The sequence below is a fragment of the Pristiophorus japonicus genome, chromosome 11 (assembly GCF_044704955.1).
Source record: "Pristiophorus japonicus isolate sPriJap1 chromosome 11, sPriJap1.hap1, whole genome shotgun sequence".
In the NCBI taxonomy this organism is placed as follows: domain Eukaryota; kingdom Metazoa; phylum Chordata; class Chondrichthyes; family Pristiophoridae; genus Pristiophorus; species Pristiophorus japonicus.
Window position 1 is genome coordinate 133,112,679 of NC_091987.1, and position 11,153 is coordinate 133,123,831.

Genomic DNA, 11,153 nt, shown 5'->3' on the forward strand with positions numbered 1-11,153 from the left:
GGGAGCACCCCTGCGCTGTGGCGGGGGGGCACCCCTGCGCTGTGGGGGGGGAGCACCCCTGCCTCTGTGGGGGGAGCACCCCTGCTCTGTGGGGGGGGGCACCCCTGCTCTGTGGGGGGGGGCACCCCTGCTCTGTGGGGGGGGGGGGGCACCCCTGCGCTGTGGGGGGGGAGGCACCCCTGCGCTGTGGGGGGGGGCACCCCTGCGCTGTGGGGGGGGGGCACCCCTGCTCTGTGGGGGGGGGGCACCCCTGCTCTGTGGGGGGGGGGCACCCCTGCTCTGTGGGGGGGGGGGCACCCCTGCTCTGTGGGGGGGGGGCACCCCTGCTCTGTGGGGGGGGGGGCACCCCTGCTCTGTGGGGGGGGGGGGCACCCCTGCTCTGTGGGGGGGGGGGGCACCCCTGCTCTGTGGGGGGGGGCACCCCTGCTCTGTGGGGGGGGGGCACCCCTGCTCTGTGGGGGGGCACCCCTGCTCTGTGGGGGGGGGGGCACCCCTGCTCTGTGGGGGGGGGCACCCCTGCTCTGTGGGGGGGGGGCACCCCTGCTCTGTGGGGGGGGGGGCACCCCTGCTCTGTGGGGGGGGGGCACCCCTGCTGTGGGGGGGGGCACCCCTGCTCTGTGGGGGGGGGCACCCTGCTCTGTGGGGGGGGGCACCCCTGCTCTGTGGGGGGGGCACCCCTGCTCTGTGGGGGGGGCACCCCTGCTCTGTGGGGGGGGGCACCCCTGCTCTGTGGGGGGGGGCACCCCTGCTCTGTGGGGGGGGCACCCCTGCTCTGTGGGGGGGGGCACCCCTGCTCTGCTGGGGGGGGGCACCCCTGCTCTGTGGGGGGGGCACCCCTGCTCTGTGGGGGGGGGCACCCCTGCTCTGTGGGGGGGGGCACCCCTGCTCTGTGGGGGGGGGGCACCCCTGCTCTGTGGGGGGGGGGCACCCCTGCGCTGTGGGGGGGGGGGGCCACCCCCCTGCGCTGTGGGGGGGGGGGCACCCCTGCGCTGTGGGGGGGGGGCACCCCTGCGCTGTGGGGGGGGGGCACCCCTGCGCTGTGGGGGGGGGGCACCCCTGCGCTGTGGGGGGGGGGCACCCCTGCGCTGTGGGGGGGGGCACCCCTGCGCTGTGGGGGGGGGCACCCCTGCGCTGTGGGGGGGGGCCCCCTGCGCTGTGGGGGGAGGCACCCCTGCGCTGTGGGGGGGGGGCACCCCTGCGCTGTGGGGGGGGTGGGGCACCCCTGCGCTGTGGGGGGGGTGGGGCACCCCTGCGCTGTGGGGGGGGTGGGGCACCCCTGCGCTGTGGGGGGGGCACCCCTGCGCTGTGGGGGGGGGGGGGCACCCCTGCGCTGTGGGGGGGGGGGGGGCACCCCTGCGCTGTGGGGGGGGGCACCCCTGCGCTGTGGGGGGGGGGCACCCCTGCGCTGTGGGGGGGGGGGCACCCCTGCTCTGTGGGGGGGGGGGGCACCCCTGCGCTGTGGGGGGGGGGGCACCCCTGCGCTGTGGGGGGGGGGGGGGAAAGAGAGGGGGCACCCCTGCGTTGGGGGCTGGCACCCCTGCACTGGGGGTGGGGGGGGAAGAGAAGAGAACCAAACCCTGCGCTGGGTGGGGTGGGGACGTCAAGACAACACCTGCGTCGAGGAGACCCCTGCACTGGGCGGGGGGCCTGCTCTGGGGATCTGGGGATCCGGGGCTGAGCCTCCCCTCCCCCAGCTCCGGCTACGTGGCACCCACTCCGGGAGCCGCTCGAGGCCCGGGCTCCGGCAGCGCGGCCCCCGCCAGCGGCGAAAGGCCGCCACCTCCCACGGACCCGTCTCCCGCCGGCCGGTGGATGCCCGAGCCGCGGTCCCTGCTGCCGGGAGCTCCGGGGCCCGGGGCCTGGCGGCGCCTCGCTGCTCGTCCCGCTGCACTCACCTCGGCCGGTAATGGCGTGTTGTCGGCGGCGGCCCGGAGCTCGGCCACGCTGTGCCGCTGGGTGTCGGTGAGCGGGGCGCTGGGCTCCGGGCCACGCTCCCACAGCGACAGCTTCTCCCGGGTGCGCTGCTCACTCACATCCGCAGTCACCTCCGCCATTCTGTTCCGGGGCTCCCCGCCCCCCGGCCTGACCCCGGAAACACTGCTGCGACCCACAGCCCCGCCCTCACCCGCGCCAGCCCCAGCAGCAGCACTGCATTCGCTCCGGGAGCAGGGGCATTGGCGTCAGGAGCATTGGCACTGGGGTCAGAGACACTGTCTCTGGGAGCAGGGGAATTGGCTCCTCCAGGAGCAGGGGCATTGGCTCCGGGAGCAGGGGCGTTGGCTCCGGGCTCAGAGGCATTGGCTCCGGGAGCAGGGGCATTGACTCTGGGCTCAGGTGAATTGGCTCCGGAAGCAGGGGCGTTGGCTCCTGGAGTAGGGGCATTGGCTCCTGGAGCAGAGGCATTGACTCCCAGATCAGGGGCATTGGCTCCGGGAGCACGGGCATTGGCTCTGGGATCAGGGGCATTGGCTCCGGGATCAGGGGCATTGCTCCGGGAACAGGGGGAGTGGCGTCAGGGTCATTGGCTCCGGGAGTAGGGGCTTTGGATCTGGGAGCAGGGGCATTGGCTCCGGAGGCAGGGGCTTTGGGATGGGGCATTGGCTTCGGGAGCAGGGGCATTGGCTCCGGGGTCAGGGGCATTGGTTCTGTGAGCAGGTTCATTGGCTCCGGGAGCAGGGGCATTAGCTGCGGGGTCAGGGGCATTGGCTGCGGGGTCAGGGGCATTGGCTCCGGGGTCAGTGGCATTGGCTCCGGGGTCAGGGGCATTGGCTCCAGGAGCAAGGGTATTGGCTCCGGGTTCAGGGGCATTGGCTTCGGGAGCAGGGGCATTGGCTCCAGCATCAGGGGCATTGGCGTCAGGGGCATTGGCTCCGGGAGTAGGGGCTTTGGCTCTGGGAGCAGGGGCATTGGCTCCGGAAGTAGGGGCATTGGCTTTGGGATGGGGCATTGGCTTCGGGAGAAGGGTCATTGGCTCCGGGAGCAGGGGCATTGGCTCTGGGGTAAGGGTCAATGGCTCCGGGAGCAGGGGCATTGGCTCCGGGAGCGGGGCCATTGGCTCCGGGATCAAGGGCATTTGTTCCGTGATCAGGGGCATTAGTTCCGGGATCAGGGGCTTCGGCTCCGGGAGTAGGGGCATTGGCTCCGGGGTCAGGGGCATTGGCTCCAGGAGCAGGGGCATTGGCTCCGGGGTCAGGGGCATTGGCTCCCGGATCAGGGGCATTGGCTCCGGGATCAAGGGCATTGGCTCCGGGAGCAGGGGCATTGGCTCTGGGAGCAGGGGCATTGGCTCCGGGATCAGGGCCATTGGCTCCGGGGTCAGGGGCATTGGCTCCGGGATCAGGGGCATTGGTTCCGGGGTCAGGGGCATTGGCTCCCGGATCAGGGGAATTGGCTCCGGGATCAGGGGCATTGGCTCCGGGATCAGGGACATTGGCTCCAGGAGCAGGGGCATTGGCTCCGGGATCAGGGGCATTGGCACCGGGATAAGGCGCATTGGCTCCCGGACCAGGGACATTGGCTCCAGGATCAAGGGCATTGATTCTAGGATCAGGGACAATCGCTCTGGGAGCAGGGGCATTGGCTGCGGGGTCAGGGGCATTGGCTCCGGGAGCAGGTGCATTGACTCTAGGATTAGGGGCATTGGCTCCTGGATTAGGGGCATTGGCCCCTGGAGCAGGGGACATTGGCTCCTGGAGCAGGGGCATTGGCTCCTGGAGCAGTGGGATTGGCTCCGGGAGCAGGGGTATTGGCTCCGGGTTCAGGGACATTGGCTCCGGGGTCATGGGCTTTGGCTCCGGGAGCAGGGGCATTGGCTCCGGGTTCTGGGGCATTGGCATCAGGGTCAGGAACATTGGCACCAGGGGCATTGGCACCAGGGTCAGGAACATTGGCACCAGGGTCAAGAACATTGGGAGTAGGAACAGAAACATTGGCACCAAGATCAGGAGCATTACACCAGGGTTAGGAACATTGGGAGCAGGATCAGGTGCATTGGGAGCAAGATCAGGAACATTGACACCAGGATCAGGAAGATTTGCACTTGGGTCAGGAGCATTGAGCATTGGGAGCACGATCAGCACCATTGAACCGGCACCAGCAGCATTGGTGCATTGGCACCAGGATCAGGAGCATTGGGAGTAGGATCAGGAACATTGCCGTCGGGAGCATTGGGAGCAGAATCAGCATTGGGAGCAGGATCAGCCAAGGGAACATTGGCACCAGGATCAGGAGTATTGGGAGCAAGGTCAACATTGGGAGCACGATCAGCATTGGCACCAGGATCACGACCAACTGCACCAGGAGCACCATCAAGAACCAAAATCAAAACAATTTCCACCAGGAGCACCATCATCAGGATCACTTTTAGCAGCACCAGGACCAGCACGACCTGCACCAACACCAGCATCACTCACTTCAACACCAACAGCAGCATCAGCCACACCAACACCAGTATCACCCGCACCAACAGCAGCATCAGCCACACCAACACCAGTATCACCCGTACCAACCGCAATGTCACCCACACCAACGGAAATAGACGGTTTCTTGAACGATAAGAGGTTATGGGGAGCGGGCGAGGAAGTGGAGCTGATTCCATGATCGGATTTGCCATGATCTTATTAAATGGCGGAGCAAGCTCGAGGGGCCATATGGCCTACTCCTGCTCCTATTTCTTATGTTCTAACACCAGTATCACCCACACCAATACCAGCATCACCCACACCAACACCAGTATCACCCACACCAACACCAGGCGAAGGATCACCCGCACTAACACCAGGACCAATACTACCTGCACTGTCACCAGTGTCACCTTCACCAGTATCACCTTCACCGTCAACAGTATCACCTTCACCATTATCACCCGTACCAGTATCACCAGCACCTTCAACAACAACAAGAACTTGTATTTATATAGCGCCTTTAATGTAGTGAAATATCTCTAGGTGCTTTACAGGAGAAATATGCAATAAAAATTTGCCACTGAGCCGCATAAGTAGAAATTAGCGCAGGTGACTCATAGGCAGTCCCTCGGAATCGAGGAAGACTTGCTTCCACTCTAAAAGTGACTTCTTAGGTGGCTGAACAGTCCAATATGAGAAGCACAGTCCCTTTCACAGGTGGGACAGATAGTCATTGAAGGAAAGGGTGGGTGGGACAGGTCTGCCGCATGCTCTTTCCGCTGCCTGCGCTTGATTTCTGCATGCTCTCGGCGATGAGACTCGAGGTGCTCAGCACCCTCCCGGATGCACTTCCTCCACTTAGGGCGGTCTTTGGCCAGGGATTCCCAGGTGTCGGTGGGGATGTTGCATTTTATCAAGGAGGCTTTGAGGGTGTCCTTGAAACGTTTCCTCTTCCCACCTGGGGCTCGCTTGCCGTGTAAGAGTTCCGAGTAGAGCGCTTGCTTTGGGAGTCTTGTGTCAGACTCCCGAACAATGTGACCCGCCCAACAGAGCTGGTCGAGTGTGGTCAGTGCTTCGATGCTGGGGATGTTGGTCTGATCAAGAACACTGACATTGGTGCGTCTGTCCTCCCAGAGGATTTGCAGGATCTTGCGGAGACATCGCTGGTGGTATTTCTCCAGCATTATGAAATAAAGATTTGTCACCGAGCTGCGTAAGTACAAATTAGCGCAGGTGATTAAAAGCTTGGTCAAAGAGGTATGTTTTAAGGAGCGAATGAAGGAGGAAAGATAGGTAGAGAAGCGGAGAGGTTTAGGCAGGGAATTCCAGAGCTTGGGGCCTAGGCAACAGAAGGCACGGCCACCAATGGTTGAGTGATTATAATCAGGGATGCTTAGGAGGGCAGAATTAGAGGAGCGCAGACATCTCAGGGGTTGTGGGGCTTGAGAAGATTACAGAAATAGGGGATTTGAAAATAATGCGAATTTTGAAATCAAGGTTGTTATATATGTGGACTTATATTTACTCTGTACAGCCACCAGAGGGCTCATCCCCTGGAGTCCCAAGGGATCCCATTATCCCTTGTGAGCACAGGTATTTAAGGAGGCTTCACAGTTTGGAGAGGCACTCTGGAGACCTGCAATAAAAGACTACGGTCACACTTTACTTTGAGCTCACAGTGTTCAGTCTGACTCTTTCTCCATACACAACAACTGGCGACGAGATACAGATAACAAACCCAAAGATGCAGAGAACAGTGGGCATCCTGGAGAAATTTTCAGAGGGAGATGATTGGGAAACTTTTGTGGAGCGACTCGACCAATACTTCGTGGCCAACGAGCTAGATGGGGAAGAGAGCGCTGCCAAACGAAGGGCGATCCTCCTCACCGTCTGTGGGGCACCAACGTATGGCCTCATGAAGAATCTGCTCACTCCAGTGAAACCCACGGAGAAATCGTACTCCGATTTGTGCACACCGGTCCGAGAGCATTTGAACCCGAAGGAAAACGTTCTGATGGCGAGGTACCGGTTCTACACCTACAAAAGGTCTGAAGGCCAGGAAGTGGCGAGTTATGTCACGAAACCATACTTCGCAAACTTTTGACTATAGAGACCCCAACCTTGAGTAAGGCCATAGCGATAGACCAGGCGTTCATTGCCAACAGTGACAATACGAAGCAAATCTCTCAGCACACAAGTGCTGCTACAAGTACTGTGAACAAAGTGATTTGAATCGTAACATACAGGGCAGGTCACACATACCTGCAGCTGCACATCCACAGATGACTCAGAGTCCACCATCAAGGGTGATGAATGCAAGGCCATTAACACCCTGTTGGCGCTGCGGGGGTGATCATTCTTTCTATTCATGCCGATTGAAAGAGTACGTTTGCAAGGGCTGTGGAACAATGGGACACCTCCAACGAGTGTGCAGGCGAGCTACAAAGCCTATTGAACCTGCAAACCACCATGTTGCAGAGGAGGACAGATCCATGGAGGATCACAACGAACCAGAACCTCAGATAGAGGAGGCAAAGGTACATGGGGTACACACATTTACCACGAATTGTCCCCGGATAATGCTGAATTTTGAACTAAATGGACTGCCGGTGTCAATGGAGATGGACACAAGCGTGAGCCAGTCCACCATGGGCAAAAAGACTTTCGAAAGGTTGTGGTGCAACAAGGCCTCAAGGCCAGTCTTAACTCCAGTTCGCACGAAACTAAGAACTTACACGAAAGAACTGATTTCTGTAATCGGCAGTGCTACCGTAAAGGTCTCCTACTGTCATGTATGTAATCTTTATGTAACAACACTGCAATACTGTACATACGCAAGAAATGCACACCTTGACCACAGGGGGTGAACTTGTGGGAGACACTCCTCACCTGGTCATCCAGGTATATAAAGGGAGGTCCCATGCAGGTCATCACTTCTTGGTCCTGTGAATAAACGTTCAGGTCATGGAGTGACCTTGTCCATAGAATGTGGATTTGTGGTATTGTGTAAGGACTCTACATTGGTGATGAGAAACGGGAATCAACGACCCATGAGAATGGCCACCGGCAGCACAGATGAACCCTACTGTGTTGGTGAGGACTGGGATGATTTCATTGAGAGGCTCCAGCAGTTTTGTCACGAAGGACTGGCTGGGAGACGCAGCGGCTGACAAGCGAAGGGCTCATCTGCTGACCAGCTGTGGACCCAAGACTTACACGCTCATGAAAGACCTGCTAGCACCCGAAAAGACGGCGGACAAAACCTTTGAAGAGCTCAGCAAACTAATCGGTGAGCACCTCAAACTGGCGAGCAGCGTACACATGGCCCGACACAGATTCTATACACACTGACGTCGGGAAGGACAGAGCATTTCGTTGCGGACCTCCGGCGCTTGGCCAGCCTCTGTAAGTTCACAGACGCCTGCAGGGGCGAGATGCTAAGGGATTTCTTTATTGAGGGCATCGGTCATGTTGGGATTTTCAGAAAGCTAATTGAGACCAAGGACTTGACCTTGGAAGCGGCGGCGTTGATGGCTCAGACTTTTATGGGGGGGGAGGAGGAAACCAAGATAATATACGCGCGTAATTCTGCTTCCAACGTGGCGATGGATCAGGGAGTCAATATCATAAATGCGACACAGAGCCCCGCTGGCAGGCAAGGGCAGTTCGACATGCCCCAGACAGCAATAGACCCAAGAGTAAGTCTCCAACAGAGACAATGGCAGGCTGAACAGATATTTACGCCCCCCCAATGGACAATGCGGATGGGGCCATTGACACCCACTAACAGGGTGCTCAAGAGCAGTCAAAGGGACAATCAGCGAGGAATGCCTTGTAACAGCTCTTTTGTTTACAACAATGGGAATCTTAGTTCATGCTGGAGGTGTGGGGCAGACATGCTGCTAGCACTTGCAGGTTTCAACAGTTCGCCTGCAGAAATTGTAACCTCAGTGGCCATTTAGCCAGAATGTGCAACCAGGCTAATATATGAGGCGGATGAACCAGATGAGGGGTCTGCGAGGTAGAATGACGCTTGGGGCAAATCAATGGACGCTGAAGTTCAGCGGGTTCATGTGGCAAACATTCACAGCTCATATAGCAAAACGCCACCTATGATGATGAAAGTCTTATTTAATGGCATCCCTGTACGCATGGAGCTGGACATGGGGGCCAGCCAGTCACTCATGAGTGTTCAACAATTTGAAAAGCTGTGGCCACACAAAGCCAGCAGACCCAAACTAGAACGCATTGAGATGCAATTACGGACGTACACCAAAGAAATCATTCCAGTGCTAGGCAGTGCAATGTTGGCGGTCACACACAATGGATCAGTGAACTGTCTGCCGCTCTGGATTTTCCCGGGCAATGGTCCCGCACTGTTGGGGAGGAGCTGGTTAGCTGAGGTGAACTGGAAATGGGGGGATGTGCACGCCATGTCATCTGTGGAGCGAAGTTCATGCTCACAGGTCCTACAGCAATTTGAATCACTATTTCAACCTGGCGTCGGGACGTTCAAAGGTACCGAAGTAGTGATACGCATCACCCCGGACGCCAGACCAGTGCACCACAAAGCCAGAGCTGTGCCGTATGTGATGCGGGAGAAAATTGAAAGCGAGTTGGACCGGTTGCTGAGAGAGGGCATCATCTCGCCCGTTGAATTCAGCGACTGGGCGAGCCCCATCGTTCTCGTCCTAAAAGCGGATGGCTCGGTCAGGATCTGTGGCGACTACAAGGCCACTATCAACCGGGTGTCCCTACAAGACTAATACCAGCTCCCGAGAGCGGAGGACCTTTTTGCCATGCTGGCAGGCGGCAAGCTGTTCACCAAGTTGGACCTCACTTCAGCCTACATGACCCAAGAACTGGCCGACAAATCTAAACTACTGACCACCATCACCACGCAGAAAGGACTGTTTGTTTACAACAGGTGTCTGTTTGGCATTCGATCAGCGGTCGCGATTTTTCAAAGAAACATGGAAAGCCTGCTCAAATCCATTCCCGGAACAATCGTATTTCAGGAGGACATCCTCAGCACGGGTTGTGACACCGAGGAACACCTCCACAACCTGGAGGAGGTGCTCCGCCGACTGGACCGGGTAGGCCTGCGACTCAAGAAGTCTAAATGTGTTTTTGACTCCTGAGGTTGAGTTCCTGGGCAGGAGGGTTGCTGTAGATGGGATTCGGCCCACCGAATCCAAAACAGCAGCGATTCGACGAGCGCCCAGGCCCTCCTTTCTGGGACTCTTGAACTATTTCAGGAACTTTCTGCCAAACTTAAGCACATTGTTGGAGCCGCTACACATGCTCCTGCGTAAGGGTTGCGATTGGTTTTGGGGGGACTGTCAGGAACGGGCTTTCAATCGGACGCGGAACCTACTTTGTTCAAATAAGTTGTTGACCTTGTACGACCCCTGTAAGAAATTGGTTCTGACATGTGATGCATCGTCCTATGGGGTTGGGTGCGTGTTGCAGCAGGGTAACGCTGAGGGCCAACTACAACCTGTGGCTTATGCCTCCAGGTCACTCTCTCAAGCTGAACGGGGATATGGGATGGTTGAGAAGGAAGCACTCGCATGTGTCCATGGGGTGAAAAAGATGCATCAGTACCTTTTTGGCAGGAGATTCAAATTAGAAATGGACCACAAGCCATTAACATCCCTGCTGTCAGACAGCAAGGCTGTCAATGCCAACGCATCAGCTCGCATACAGTGATGGGCTCTCACGCTGGCTGCGTATGACTACTCCATCCGGCACCGGCCCGGCACCGAAAACTGCGCTGACGTGTTCAGCAGGCTTCCACTGGCCACCACTGAGGGGGCAGCAGAGCAAAGCGCTGAAATGGTCATGGCTGTCAATGCCTTTGACAGCGCAGGCTCCCCCATCACAGCCCGCCAGATCAAAATCTGGACCAACAGAGATCCCCTCCTATCTCTGATTAAGAAATGTGTCCTGACTGGGGATTGGGCGCCCGCACACGGAGCATGCCCTGAGGAGGTCAGACCGTTTCACAGATGGATGGATGAGCTCTCCATCCAAGCCGACTGCCGGGTAGTTATGCCCCAGAGGGCAGGGAAGCATTCATCAGGGAATTCCACAGCGTGCACCCAGGTATCGTGCTGATGAAGGCCATTGCCCGGTCACATGTGTGGTGGCTGGGAATTTTTTTTTTTTTTTTTAATTTAAATTTGTAGCCAATCTTTCCAATTCTTTGTCAAATCACAAACGCCAGAGGTCACCTTGCACACATCAAGGATCACTCTGCGCCAATGCTCTTAGCCAAAAGGCCTAGAGCCACTGCACCGTTCCTGGAAGTACTGCAATACCAGGTTCGTGCCATGGAGGTGGATGGGTCAGGCCCCCCACACACCTCCATGGAGGTGGATGGGTCAAGCCACCCCACCCACCTCCTATTTCCAAAAAGCATAGGAGAACCACCTTCCTGATCCAGGGAGAACCACTTTGGGGTCATGGTTACTCCCCTGTCAGGTCAGTTACGCATGATCTTAGCCAAAAGGCCGAGAAGCGATGTGGTGGCTGGGAATTGACTCAGACCTGGAACACTGAGTTCGCAAGTGCACGATGTGTGCCCAGCTAGGTAATGCCCCCAGGGAGGCCCGCTCAGCCAGTGGTCCTGGCCCACCAGGCCATGGTCACGTATTCACGTAGACTACGTGGGCCCGTTCATGGGAAAAGAAATTCTCATTGTGGTTGATACGTACTCGAAATGGATCGAGTGCATCATTTTGAATT

At 58.5% G+C, this 11,153-nt stretch overlaps 2 protein-coding genes and 1 pseudogene across 3 annotated transcripts in view; all 3 read right to left on the reverse strand.

Annotated features, from left to right (window-relative positions):
• Nucleotides 1-2,077, reverse strand: part of cog3 (component of oligomeric golgi complex 3) — a 64,030-nt gene extending 61,953 nt beyond the window's left edge. For both annotated transcript variants that reach the window (XR_011595904.1, XM_070894094.1), the window contains exon 1: nucleotides 1,896-2,077. Coding sequence is in view for 1 of the 2 variants with exons in the window: in XM_070894094.1 (XP_070750195.1) it covers nucleotides 1,896-2,054 (159 nt within the window). In the remaining variant the exon portion in view is untranslated. The remainder of the gene's footprint in view (nucleotides 1-1,895) is intronic.
• Nucleotides 2,078-2,121: 44 nt separating this feature from the next.
• LOC139275584 (uncharacterized) lies at nucleotides 2,122-2,850 on the reverse strand. Its single transcript, XM_070892755.1, has one exon. It carries the CDS (start codon nucleotides 2,848-2,850, stop codon nucleotides 2,122-2,124), a length of 729 nt encoding a protein of 242 aa, XP_070748856.1.
• Nucleotides 2,851-10,692: 7,842 nt separating this feature from the next.
• LOC139276535 (U2 spliceosomal RNA) lies at nucleotides 10,693-10,930 on the reverse strand (annotated as a pseudogene).
• Between the last annotated feature and the right edge of the window lie 223 nt (nucleotides 10,931-11,153).

Coding starts and splice junctions, on each gene's coding strand:
- LOC139275584 (XM_070892755.1), bottom strand. CDS start 2,850: ATGCCCCTGATGCTGGAGCCAATGCCCCTGCTCCCGAAGCCAATGCCC.